Genomic DNA, 14,394 nt, shown 5'->3' with positions numbered 1-14,394 from the left:
CCCGGACACCACACAGAGACTCCAAGAAGGCTGAATACACTGAACTGTTTTCGGTGCATAAGCACAAACAACAGTCAGAGTTTTCACCTCCGCGACATGCAGCCGCAGAGGGTGACCCTCTCGTTTTCCAGGGAGAACTCCAACAAAGCAACGCTCAGCCAGGGGCTCATGAGTATCCCCACGCCCGCCCAGCACCTCTCACCCTGGGCAACCTAAGAAAAGAAGAGAGTCCAACCCCTCTCCAGGATTTTGGTTCTGGAACCCTTGCTGTGCATGGAGGTGAGCCCAAATATATCTAGCCGGTATCCCTCTACCTCCCGTACCACCTCAGGTTCCTTCCCTGCCAGTGAGGTGATGTTCCACGTCCCCAGAGCTAGTCTACACCACCAGGGGATGGTGCGCCTAGACACCCGCTCCTACCTGACTACTGTCTGGTATGCCTAGCACCCACCGGGTGGACGTGTGCATTATTCCCTCATTATTTCATTTACAAAGAACAGATAAAATGTCTAGATTTCATTATTCATATTTGCATCTGGTTAGGCCAACTCTCAATCTGAAGTCCAAAGAGCTGTCACTCTCAGTGAGGCAAGCCATCATTAGGCTGAAAAATAATAATAAAAAAACCATCAGAGAGATAGCAAAAGCATTAGGTGTGGTACATTCTTAAAAAAAACAAAAAAAAAAAACAAAGAATGCACTGGTGAGCTCAGCAAAGCCAAAAGGAAACCATGGAAAACAAATGTGGTGGATGGCAGAAGAATTCTTTCCCTGATCAGGAACATCACAACAGTTGGCCTGATTAAGAGCACTCTCCAGAAGGTAGGCGTATCTGTGTCAAGGTCAACAATGAAGAGAAGACTTCACCAGAGTGAATACAGAGGGTTCACCATGAGGTGTAAACCATTGGTGAGCCTCAAAAACAGGCCGGCCAGATTAGAGGTTGGAAAAAAACATCTAAAAAAATGCCTGTGCAGTCCAGGAACAACATCTTATTGACAGATGAGACAAAGATCATCTTATACCAGAATGATGGGAAGAGAAGAGTATGGAGAAAGGAAAGAACTGCTCAAGATCCAAAGCATATCAGCTCATCAGTGAAGCATGATGGTGGTAGTGTAATGACGTGGACATGTATGTCTGCCATTGGAACCTATTCAACTGATGATGTGACTGCTGACAAAAGCAGGAGGATGAATTCTGAAGTGTTTTGGGCAATATTATCTGTTCAGATTCAGGCAAATGCTTCAGAACTCATTGGACAGTGCTTGACGGTGCAGATGGACAATGACTCGAAGAATACTGCAAAAGCGAGTTTTTTGAGGCAAAGAAGTGGAATGTTCTGCAATGGCCAAGTCAATCACCTGACCAAAATCCAGTCAAGCATGCATTTGACTTGCTGAAGACAAAAGTCAAGGAAAAATGCCCCAAGGACAAGCAGAAATTGAAGACAGCAGCAGTAGAGGCCTGGCAGAGCATCACCAAGGACCAAACCCAGTGTCTGTTGATTTCTATGGGTTCCAGACTTCAGGCTGTCATTGACTGCAAAGGATGTGCAACCAAATATTAAAAGTGACAATTTGATTTAAGTTTATGTTAGTTTGTCCAATTACTTTTGGTCCCTTGAAAACATGGAGGGCATGCATAAAATGTGTTGTAATTCCTACACTGTTCACCTGAATGGATGCAAATACCTTCAAATTAAAAGCTGAAAGCCTGCACTTCAAGCACATCTTGGTTGTTTCATTTTAAATCCATTGTGGCAGTGTACAGAGCCAAAATTCTGAAAATTGTATCAATGTCAAAACATTTATGGACCTGACTGTATGTGTGGACCATCTGCCATATTTCTATCTAAACATTCCGCTCTGAAAAAAACTTCAAATAAGAGTAAAAGTATGATGGTTTACTCACAGCTTGACGCACTGGGATCTGGTGCAGTGGCACGGCTTCCTAATTCCAGTGATTCTAAAGGGGTAAAAGGTGGAAATATATTTAATAGTGTTTAAAATTCATAATGAATAAAGCTCATATACATACATGGACAAAATTGTTGGTACCCCACGGTTAATGAAAGGAAAACCCACAATGGTCACAGAAATAATTTGAATCTGACAAAAGTAATAATAAATAAAAAATGCTATGAAAATTAACCAATGAAAATCAGATATTGCTTTTGAACCATGGTTCAAAAGAATTATTTTTAAAAATAAACTCACAAAACAGGACAAAAATGATGGTACCACTAGAAAAGACTGAAAATAATGTGATCATAGGGACATGTTCAATCAGGGTGAGTGTTCTAATTAGCATCGCAGGTGTCTACAAACTTGTAATCAGTCAGTCGGCCTATTTATAGGGTTTATAGGGTAAATGACTCCAGGGACTGTGTTTTTTTTTATTTTTTTATTAGGTGTCTATTTGATGATATTTTACCGAAAAATGTGATTTAATTTATACTAACCATGTGAACTCTCACTCATTTATCAAGCAGGAGCAGTAAAGAGTTTCTAAGGATGTTTTGACATTTTTCCAATTAAAATTTGCTATTACTGTAGTCTGTTGTATGTATAAAGGGTGACCACTGGAATAACAATGTAACCCTGCTTAAGACACAGTGCATATGCACTAAAATTGTTATTGTCTTGTCTGTGTAGTAGGGGCAGCTTTAGTTTCACAATTCTTACCCTGTGGCTTGATGCTTCATGCTGACTGTCTGATCTCTGCCCTCAGACAGGGGGTAAACTGTCTGGTGGTACTGGGGAAATTATATATGAATAAATTATTGAACACATACATAGCAAAATATGAACCATTCAGCTGATGAATCGATTGATCAGTCACTGTAAAGATGGAGCAGGGGTAATGAAGCAAAGTCTACGTACCTGGCTGGAAGTTCCTAACAATTTCACACCTGGTGAATACAAAGAAAAGAGAATGACAATAGAAAGACCAATTCAATCCACAAACATCACAACTTTTACTTTGGCAAAATCTGCTTAATCCATTTATTGGCAACGTCTGTATTGTGAGCAAACATCAAAAATATGAACTTGAGTTCTGTGTGTTTGATTAGTATTACACACTTTTCTGGACGTCTCTGAACAGGAGGAAAATTGAAACTTTAATTTTTTGTACCTCAGGTGCTGTTGGGGATAAGTGTGTGGGACAAGGGGAATGAGACTGCCTGACTAGCGTATTGGATATTCTACAATCAATGACATTAATTTATTGGGAGGGAAAAAATATTTGTAAAGACATGCTGAAAAGGAAGAGCTTTATTGAACAATAGTACAGCTGCAACAGTTGTAACGGTGTAAAGAAAAACTGAAATTTAAAACAAGATTTGAAACTGTTTTGAAAAATCCCCAGAAATTAAAATTCAACAAAATATATTTTAAAAAAATGTAAAAAAAATGTTGAAAAATTTTTGAAAAGTTAAAAAAGGGCAAGTTGTAGACTGTTTCCCTGGATAGGCACATCACATCACTGCTAACTACTGGCCAGTAGCTTGGGCATCAGATTCGGTTTAAAGTGTCTTTTTGGTGCCTCTGGGTCATATTTATTTGGTGACATTCGATCCAAATGTTGTCCACTTCATATGGAGGCCGCACTACTCATCTGTACACCCCGTCAATGTTACCTCTTCATCTGGAGCAAGTACAATCTTCCTTTAATCCAGCAGCTGTGAACATAATCAGTCCAGGAAATCAGTGCCACTCAGTCAATACATTTGTATTACTAATGCAGCAGAAAAATAATGTCATAGGTACCAGTACTTGTATTTCCTCTCTTTCCCAACAATAAACCCTGGATTACCAAGGAGCTCAAAGAAATCATTAACAAAAAGAAATGATCTTTTTTACTGGTTCTGAATTGAAGGCGAAAGAGGTCAACAGGGAAGTTAAGCATGCCATAAAATCAGGACAAAAGCAAAGTTGAGGAAAAATTCACACAGGGGAGCCTCCACTCATCTTGGCCAGTTCTGAAAAACATGGCCGCTGTGAACGCTGCTACCAACTACTGAAACACCATCCATGTGGACAGTAGCAGCCCTGCATCTCTCCCCAATGACCTCAACTCCTTCTACACCAGATTTGAAAGAGACAACACTGCACAGCTGGAAGAGATTAAGAACACACTTCAACCCACTGTCTGTACACTCATTCTCAACATTAGAGGATGTGACGAGAGCGCTGAGGAGGACTAGAGAGACCAGCTTACCCGGCCTGGACAACATCAGTGGTCATGTGCTAAGGCACTGTGTGGAACAACTCGGAGGTTTTTTTCAGATCCTGTTCTAAAATTCCCTTGACAGCTGTACAGTTCCTCAGTTTTTGAAACATTCCACAGTCATCCACATCCCCAAGAAGAGTACAGCCAAAGTATTCAATGACTTCAAGACCTGTGGCTCTCATCTCCCTCATGATGAAGGCAATGGAGAGAATTGTGAAACAACCCATCATTGGAGTAACTAACTCACAGATTGAACCTCTCCAATTTGCATATCGTTCGAGCAGAGGTGTTGCTGCTGCCAAAATATTCATTCTGGACACTTTACATAGTCACCTGAAACACCCTAACACTTCAGCTAGACTCCTGTTTGCTGACTTCTCCTCGGCATTCAATGCCCTCCAGCCTCACATCCTGGCTCACAAACTCTGCTCCCGCTTCCACTTGGATGATCAGTTCATCCTGTGGTTACTGGACTTTTTAACCCACAGATGACAGAGACTGCAGGTCAACAACACCCTCTCTGATCTACAACACACCTCCACTGGTTCTCCTCAGGGCTGTGTCCTCTCTCCGCTACTCTTCATCCTCTACACAGATGACTGCAGATCCACACAGCCCAATTCCCGCCTGGTCAAATATGCTGACAACACAGTCCTCCTGTCTCTGCTGTCAGGGTCTTCTCAGTCCCACAGCTCATTCCCCTAGGAGCTTGTGGACTGGTGTGGCAACTCTTGTCTGGAGCTGAATGTTAATAAAACCAAGGAGATGGTGGTGATATTTTCCAACAAGCAGATGGCGGTGGTTACAGCTGTCACCACCATAGTCCATGGTATCCCTGTTGAGCTTGTGGAGGAGTACAAATATCTGGGCATCATCTTTGACAGTCAGCTGAAATTCTCCTCTAACACCGAGGAGATTATCAGAAAATGTCACCAGAGGCCATATCTCCTGAGGAAGCTCAACTCTTTTGGAGTAAGTAAAAACATTCTCCAGACATTTTATTACTCCTTCACTGACAGCACCACCACCTTTTCTAGGACCTTGAGGTCCTGAAAGGCGTGTTCCGCTGCAGGGGTCCACTGGAATGGTTTGGCAGTGGAGGTGAGGGCAGTCAGATGGCTGCGATTTTACTGTAATCACAGATGAAGCGACGGTAAAAGCGCAAGGAAGCGCTGCAGTTGTTTGCGGTTGTCAGGCTTTGGGCAGTCTTTAACTGCGGTGAGTTTCTCTGGATCCATCTTGACCTCTTCAGGACTGATTATGCAGCCTTGGAACGAGACGGTGGTGGTGTGGATCTCACATTTTTTCAGCTTTTACGAATAGTTTATTGCAGCCAGGGGAACCCCAGAACCAGTGGGGGTTGGAGTGGTCGATGATACAGAAGGTGCATTCAGCACTCAGGCTTCTAGGGGCATGTCCAGAGGAATGGTAGGTATTTCCAGCTGCTGCGTCAGCTGGCGGTCCAAAAGACATTCCTCCGCTCCGGAGTCAACAAGTGCTTGGACAGGAAGGGGTTGGGACTGCCAGCACAGGGTAGCAGCAAGCTGTAACCGGGATGGAGAGGTAGTAGCAGTCCAGCTCACCAGGAACTCCCCCGTCACGGGTGAGCCGATCCTTTTGCCAGGCAATGAATGCAGGTGGTGATGTAATGGCTGGGCTTGCCACAATACAGGCAGAGGTTGGACTCATGGCAGTGTTGTTCCTCCTGAGTGACAAGTTGAGCTCGCCCTAGGTGCATGGGTTCATTCTTCGGGGATCGTAGGGGGTGGTGAGATGGAACGCGGTTGGGCTGCAGGCCTGGGGAATCCTGACGATTCGCCCTGGTTTCTCTGCTGGCGTTCCCAAGGACAGTAATCCAGTTTTATGGCCAGGGCAATACTATGGGAAGGCGTCTCCTCACAGACGGCCAACTCATCTTTCAGGGTCTTTTGTAGTCCTTTGTAGAAAACCCCCTGGAAGGCCTCATCATTCGAATGGGTCCTAGCGGCCACCGTACAGAACTCCACCAAGTACTCAGCCACACTTCTAGAGTCTTGTCGAAAGGACATCAGCCGGGTGGTGGCTTCTCTACCTTGCGTTGGGTGGTCAAAGATTTTTTTTTCATTTCAGACACAAAAGCCATGTATGAACTACAAGTTGGGCCCTGGCGTTCCTACACTGCCGTTCCCCACTCTTTCGCTGAACCAGACAGCAAACTAATCAAATACGCAATGCGTGCCCTATCAGAGGTGTACGAGTGGGGCTGAAGGTCAAACACTAAGGATACCTGGGTTAAGAAATACTGGCATGAATCAAAATCACCACTATAGCGTTCAGGTACCGGCACATGAGGTTCCCAGACAGAAGGAGAAACCACAGGGCTGACACTAGCTGAGCCGCTAGTTGGCTGGTGCTAGTTGGCGGTGACGCCTGAGAAGTTAGCTTCCCTATAGTGCTAGTAAGCTGTGAAACTTGGTCTATCAGGGTTTGCGTGCTAGTAACAAGATTACGGAGTAGGTCGTCGTGCTGGTTTAAGACCACGCCCTGATTAGCAATGGCCTGTTCTACAGTTAGGCTACTGGCCACAGCCAAGGTGCTGGTCTTGCTACCTGCTGAGCTCATATTGGTCAGACCATACTGTTACGATTCCGTAAACAGAGGCTCAAGTGCAGGAGCAGAGACATGACACCCGGCGTTGCCGATTTATAAGAAACTTAATTACAACAAGCACAAAGGTATAAAGAACTACAACGGTCAAAAGGACTACACAGGTAATACTACATACACAGGAAGTGCCCAGAATGATACAGGGCATAGGGCCCTCTAGTGAATGGGTGGAATTCTAACTACCAGAGTGAGTACAAAAATTAATGAATTAAAGGCTAACTCACGTAAGGTATAACCTAGGCAGGAGAGCTATGAACCAAAAACAAGATATAGACAACTAACAGGCTATACAACTAACAGGCATGACACAGCCATTCTCTCCTGCAATCTCTGCTCACTCACCTCTGGTCCAGTGTCTGCTCCAACTGCCCACTGACAGCACCCAGCAGTAATGGCAGAAGTCGGTCATATTCAGACTGTTCAGGCCAACGAGTTTGTTATGAGTCAAATGGAAGACACCGTATACCCATTGTAGAAACTTAAGCAACAAAGACGATTTGTTTGTGTCTATGTGTTGATATATATGGGTTCTGCAAAGCGTCTTGAGACAATCTGAACTGTAATTGGCGCTATATAATTAAAATTGAATTGAATTTAATTGAATGTATTGCGTGATTCTTGCGAGGCCATCATGTTATTGTGACTTTACATATGATTGGACGAGCCCTCAAACATGATGACGTAAGCAATGAAGCATTTCTGAAAGTAAATATTGACATGCCGACTTCTCCAGATGAACATATTTTCTCTATGCCTGCAAGATGAACATCTTTGATCAAAAGAAGAAAAAGCCTTGCTGCCTTTGTGGACATTAAGACAGTAAGCTCTGCCATAGTGCGTATTTTGAGCACAAAAAAACATTATTTTATCAATAGAGTATAGCATACTGAGGAGCAGAACATTCCAGAGCAACATACAAAGATCCAAAGACCCTTTCCCAAAGCAGTAAATTTGTTAAGACAGAAGACAGCTAACCCCAAATTCACCTCCAAATGAAACATCTGCTTATCGGATGTTTCCTAATAAAGGACCACTCACGGCTCTTTTGGAGACAAGAAGATGCATCCTACCCCCACCAGAACCTGATCAGGGTCATAAAGTGTCAACTGTGAGGAAAACCACACCTCTGCAGAAAAGGATTGGCATTCTGACCTTCTGATCACCCTACCTAACACACAGCACATGGCAACATCGAATCTGACGCGTTTGTGGAGAAGAACAAACAAGATACCAACACCCTCCTTCTCTGTCACAGACCACAGCCATAAAAAACAAAAAGACTTTTCACTCTAAGTATGTACACTCTCTATGTCATATTTTTCTTCTTATTAAATGTATGTGCTTGTCTTTTAGCTGTTATGAATTTACTTTCACGTAGCCTAAAGTCTACAGCCTGTAAGTTTATTCTTATGTTTACACCTTTTGTTATTATCTCAGGAACCATATGAGATAAACATATTGTGTTTGCTCTCATTCTAATCACTTATTCTGTGTAATTTCAGATCTCTGATCATCATAAATATTGAAAAATTGGATTTGAACATTTAACAAATGAACCAAGAGTAAGTTTTGGTGGCATTTGGCCTCTGACCTCTCCTGGACAGTGAAGCTCAACACATCCATGATTGGTTAGATGCTGATTTGAATTAGGCTCCAAAATTTTCTATAAAAAAAGTCACTGGAATGCAAGGGGCTTTTTAGAAAATTCAACTTGGGCTTGTAAGAAGTGGCTTGTAACCAGGGGCTTAAAGAAAAATGGGCTCTTAGAAGAATGCAACTGGGCTTAAGAATTACTTAAGAACCACAATAGCGCAAATATTTTCTTTATAACTGAGCTTTGACTCGTGTTTTCACTTTGGCACATTTCTGCAATGCAAACCTGCCAAAGTGCCCCCTTGTCTCTCATCCAGCAGATCATCACAGCTTCACATCCTGCAGCGGCTTCCCTGCAAAGGCTATGCAAGTATCACTTTCCTTCTGATAAACAGGTGAATTTAGACATTACAACTGTTTTTCCAAATTTCACAGTAATTCTAAATTCGTGATCTTTCTATCAACTGCTTCCAGTGATGATCGTAGTTAAATAGTTTCTCTGCATTTATTTATTCATTTATTCACTGTTATTGTTTGTTCGTAGTAGTACTTAATAGATGTTTGTGTATAATTATCATTGGTTCTCCTGTGTATTTCGTTTTGGTAACTGGAGGTCAATGAAATCAGAGTTTGCGACTTTCATAGTGAGACTGATCAATTTCTTTTTCATCAAAGTCTCTTTGAGACTTAGTCTAAATTCATAATTTTCTCAGGCAAGCTGAGAATGGTGCCCCTAAATTAAAGAGTGCAATTTTAAACATAAAGTGTAGTTCCTACCATTAGATGTGTCGCAGCTTACATTTTTATCTATATTGTTTGGTGCAGCTGTATGAGGCGAATCGCTCCACATTTTGTCTACATAGTATTTTGGAGCTCCCATGTGAGCTAATTTCTCCAATTTTGCTGCAAGAGTTTGGGAAAGAAAATTCAGGGGTTAGATCAGATACTGCAAAGGATCCCCTCTTGTCCAATGATAAAACTGGAAGGTTTTTAATATGAATCTTGCAAAGAGGTCAGTGTCCGGAGGCAGAAGAGATGGTGGATGATGAGACTCCCCCACACATGCACGCTGAGGACTTAGGTATTCCCTCTCCACCCCTTTCCTCACAATCCTACCCCCACCCCCCAATATGTTTACACACACACACACACACACACACACACACACACACACACACACACACACACACACACACACACACACACACACACACAATTCTGATTTGCATTTGTATAGCTCACAGTATTTCAAATGACAAATGAAAGCCCTCAAACATCTTGAAGGAATTTTCACCTTTAGAGTCACAAATTTCAGCAAGCCAAGGTCAGAAAATTAGAAGAAATTATTTCTGCTAAAGGGGCAATACTAGTTTCTGGAGGTACAAATACTTACTTTTTCAACAATGAATTTTATAACTTTTGAGATTTTTATTTGAACAGTTTATGAACAACAAGGACCAGGCTGCTTTTTTCATGTTGTACACAGTGAGGACTACATATGTATTGCCTGTAAAAGAACAATAGGAACAAAGACATTGCACCAAACTATTTTGAAGTAGAGTGAGCAACATCACAATAAAAGACATCCCTCCAGTCATGTACAGATACAGTGTTTGTACAATTTTATTACCTCAAAACACAGTCCTACTTTTTTCACACAGGGCAACCCATTTTATTTTGTTTCTGTCACTGTCTTCACAGGTCACCTAGAAGTGACTGCGGTCAACCCAAATTTTTTGGTATGGGTAAGACTTTCACTTTCAGTACTGTTGTTCCATATCTGGCAGAAATGTGAAAACTTGAATTATGGATTCCTAAAATAAAAATAAAGCCTACAAGAGTGTGTCAACCATCCTGTTTCATTATGGTTTACCAAACTGTAGCATGTGTCTTGATTGTTTCACAGTTTTGCACATTTTTAAAAATAATTCTTTTGGAGTCTTCAGTGGACGCAACGAAGCATGTCTCACTCATGACACATGGCAAAGAGAGTTAAACTGTAACAGGAGACATGTTGCATCACTGTTAATGTCACAACATTGTTATAAACTTACCTGTGTGCAAGCTCTGCTCAGTCCACTCCCGTAACGTTGCCTGGCTGTAGCTTACTCCCGTATGTTACTGAGAAGACTTAGGATTGGATGGAGTCAGAGCTCCATACAAACGACGCGAGGACACCAACCTGCGCGACTCTGGCACTTAACAGCATTTACTGTTTTATGAAAACTTAAGAATAGATCGGTATTTAATCGGCAAAACTCTGGCGGATGATGATTTTGAAAAGGGCTATAATCGGCTGATTTAATCAGCTGGCCGATAAATCAGTCGGGCCCAATTAAATACTCTTTATTTTTCAGAGCTACTGGGAGCCGTAACAGAGGGATAAAAAAGTTGCATGTGGCTCCGGCGCCACGAAATGCCAACTCCTGGTCTAGGTCATAGTTTTCACTTTATAATTCTTTAGAAATCCTTGTATTACTTTTTAAGTGTGCTTTGAATCATTATGCTGGAATTTTTCCCTTCTGCCAAGCATCTGCAGATTGGAAATCATCTGGATCCAGAAGCCAATTACAAACCTACACCGATCAGGCATAACATTATGACCACTGACAGATGAAGTGAATAACACTGATTATGTCTTCATTATGACACCTATTAGTTGGTTGGATATATTAGGCAGTAGGTAAACATTTGTTTTGTTGCAGTTTGTAGTTTGTAAGGTCTTTATTATGTGAAGTGCTCAGAGATGACACATGTTGAGAATTGGCTCTATATAAAAAAAATAAAATCAAATGTATATTGAATCTTGCCAGTATTTTGATGTATCCACAGCCATTCGTAGTGCATCTATAAATGCTATATCCTTCTGCACTCATGCAGCCCCATATTAACAAATTCACCTTCATGCTTCATTGTCAGGACTATGCATTCTATGTGGTAGTTCTACCTGGGTTCACACCAAAAATGCTGGACTCATCCATCCATTATCTATACACCGCTTAATCCTCATTAGGGTCGCGGGGGGGGGGGCTGGAGTCTATCCCAGCTAACTCGGGCGAAGGCAGGGGACACCCTAGACAGGTCGCCAGTCTGTCGCAGGGCTACATACAGAGACAAACAATCACTCTCACATTCACACCTACGGGCAATTTAGAATGATCAATTAACCTCAGCATATTTTTGGACTGTGGGAGGAAGCTGGAGTACCCGGAGAAAACCCACGCATGCACAGGGAGAACATGCAAACTCCATGCAGAAAGATCCCGGGAAAGCCGGGACGCGAACCAGGGATCTTCTCGCTGCAAGGCGAAAGTGCTAACCCTACACCACTGTGCAGCCCTGCATGCTGGACTCAATAAAACAAATTTACCTTAACTATTGTCTTACCAACCAGTGTGCTCCCAATATTCATCAGGCTTCTTTTCAAGTTCCAAAGCAAATTTTAAACTTGCAGTTTTCTGCCAGGAGGGTTTTGTGCTTGGAGGATGATGTTTTGCATTGTTCTTCACACTATTTGAGCTGTCACGGAAACTCTGATTTCCACTGACAACCCCTGTGCCAAGTGCACATTCACTTCTATTTTTCGGAGCTATACTTTGCAAGTCATGCACTGTCTGTAGCATAATTTTAGGAGGACTCTACTTTGGCTCTGATTGGAGGTACTATGGATTGTTCCATACCTCTGACTGATTTTTAGTTGGTTATGGATACACAATCAGGTACAGGTGGAGGGCACATCTAAAATGTGTTGTAATTCCTACACCTGATTTGGATGTAAATCAACTCAAATTAAAAGTATGCACTTAAGCACATCTTGATTGTTTAATTTCAAATCCACTGTAGTGCCATACAGAGCTAAAATGCTGACTATACCTGTATAGATTTCCGTTCCCTGGCAAATCTTTTCCATATGAAATGAAGCCATGATGCAGATATGCCTTTGAACATAGTGAACAGTACCCCCCCCTCTCTCTCTCTCTCTCTCTCTCTCTCTCTCTCTCTCTCTCTATATATATATATATATATATATATATATATATATATATATATATATATATATATATATATATATATATATATATATATAAAAATATAAATATATATATTAGGGCCGAAAAAATTAGCGCGTTAACGTGGATTAATCCAGCACCATAATTAATCAGATTAAAATTTTACGCAATTAACGCATCTGCAGGGAAGAATGACTCAAAATCCCTGACTCTGGCAACGCATTTCGGATATTTTAAATTTGATGGGTCGCTTCTATTTTACCAGCGCAGCTTTTCCAGTGTTTACGGCATTAATTTATCAGCTCAGGAAACACACAGACCAATAAGATACGAGTTCAGCCATCCCACGTGACGCTACTCAGCCAATGAATTGGTCTCTGCATTCCAGCAGCTAAACATCGCAGCTGAGTTCAGAAAACAGGTGAGGGACAGACGAGAGGAGGATGGACAAAAAGATAAACAAGAAAAGCACTCAGAGAGTACAGTACTCCACCAAGACTGTTCATTCCTCAATTTGTGTATTCAGAAATCACGGCAACATAGAATCTGGCCATTTAATATAGATCAACCCACAAACTAACTAAATACATAAAAAATTGTCTTGCGTGAGCACAGGCATGTGTTGTGCATGCGTACATTATGTAGTACAGATACGGCATTGCATGACCAAAATATGTAACAGGTCGAGTGAATTGATGCAGGTAACTGAAACAGCGTTCACTTCTTGTCATGGTTACGACAACGCCGATATGTTGCAATGGAAAATCCTTAACAAATGTGTGGATCCAGACTATAAGCCGCATCACTGCCAAAATCTAATGAAGTGATCCTTGTGTCATTTCTGACCTTCCCTGAAAATTACATCCAAATCCGTTAGTCTGGTTTTCAGTAATGTTGCAGATGGACAGACAGATTCACAGACAAATGTACGCCAACCATCACATAACTCCGCCACGTTCCTTCGCGGAGTAATAAACAAATCAACACCGAGAGGAAAGTCGCCCTGCACATGTTGACTATGTTTGGATCAACATACAGCTGTAAGCCAGCTTCTCAACTATGAATATAATCCAAACTAAATATGGTTCCAGACTTACAAATGAGCTCCAAATGTGTTTGATAAAGACCCTGACACCATTCAGACCACGATTCAAAATACTGGCAGCTCAGTTCTTCCATTAAGCAGCAAGGATATAAGGGGAGTGATATAAGAAAAAAAATGTAAAAGTGTTCAATTACTTAAATCCTTTGAGATTTACGTATTGTTAAAGATTTATAGAAGTTGGTTCAGGTTGTTCAGTCATTATTTGTCACTTCATTTTCAGATGTACAGTTATATCAAAAGTTATTTGTTAATAAATGTTGTCAAAATGTTTCTGAACCGTACTGAATTTATTTGATTTGATGGTCAGTTATTGATTACATGCAGACACTAATGAAACTACCAGGTTACATCAACATATATCACACTAATTCAAGTCAGACAAGATTTTCTGGACCTTTGCTTTAATACATTTTCTTTGACCGGACCTCTTTGAATTTTAGTTGAATAGCCCTGCGCTATACAGCATGTTGGCCCTCTTTTTGAATACAAAAAACCCCCCAAAGACGGAACAGTCGACCGACATACAGTAATATGAACACTCTACAGGAAGGACTTTTCTTTTCACCAAAGCACAGGTGTTCAATAAACATGTTAAGTGCATATATATTCCCTTCTTTCTTGAATCTATTTGCTCCCATGCAATTAATATAGATTAAAAATAAATATTTAAACGTGATTAATCAAAAATACTCTAATACTAATAAAATTAATGTGATTACAAATTTCAATCATTTGACAGCGCATATATATATATATATATATATATATATATATATATATATATATATATATAAAACTGCTGTT

The 14,394-nt window shown here is 41.2% G+C and overlaps 1 protein-coding gene across 2 annotated transcripts in view; it reads right to left on the bottom strand.

The window, feature by feature from the left end:
* tesmin (testis expressed metallothionein like protein) overlaps nucleotides 1-14,394 on the bottom strand; it is a 56,224-nt gene that overhangs the window by 18,404 nt on the left and 23,426 nt on the right. For both annotated transcript variants that reach the window (XM_023267422.3, XM_055007385.1), the window contains exons 7-9: nucleotides 2,886-2,914; nucleotides 2,688-2,758; nucleotides 1,915-1,968 (exon numbers count right to left, since the gene is read on the bottom strand). In XM_023267422.3, the coding sequence (XP_023123190.2) occupies nucleotides 1,915-1,968; nucleotides 2,688-2,758; nucleotides 2,886-2,914 (154 nt within the window). The remainder of the gene's footprint in view (nucleotides 1-1,914; nucleotides 1,969-2,687; nucleotides 2,759-2,885; nucleotides 2,915-14,394) is intronic.

This window comes from Amphiprion ocellaris, chromosome 3 (assembly GCF_022539595.1).
Source record: "Amphiprion ocellaris isolate individual 3 ecotype Okinawa chromosome 3, ASM2253959v1, whole genome shotgun sequence".
NCBI classification, from domain to species: domain Eukaryota; kingdom Metazoa; phylum Chordata; class Actinopteri; family Pomacentridae; genus Amphiprion; species Amphiprion ocellaris.
This window is presented reverse-complemented; position numbering and strand designations above follow the sequence as displayed.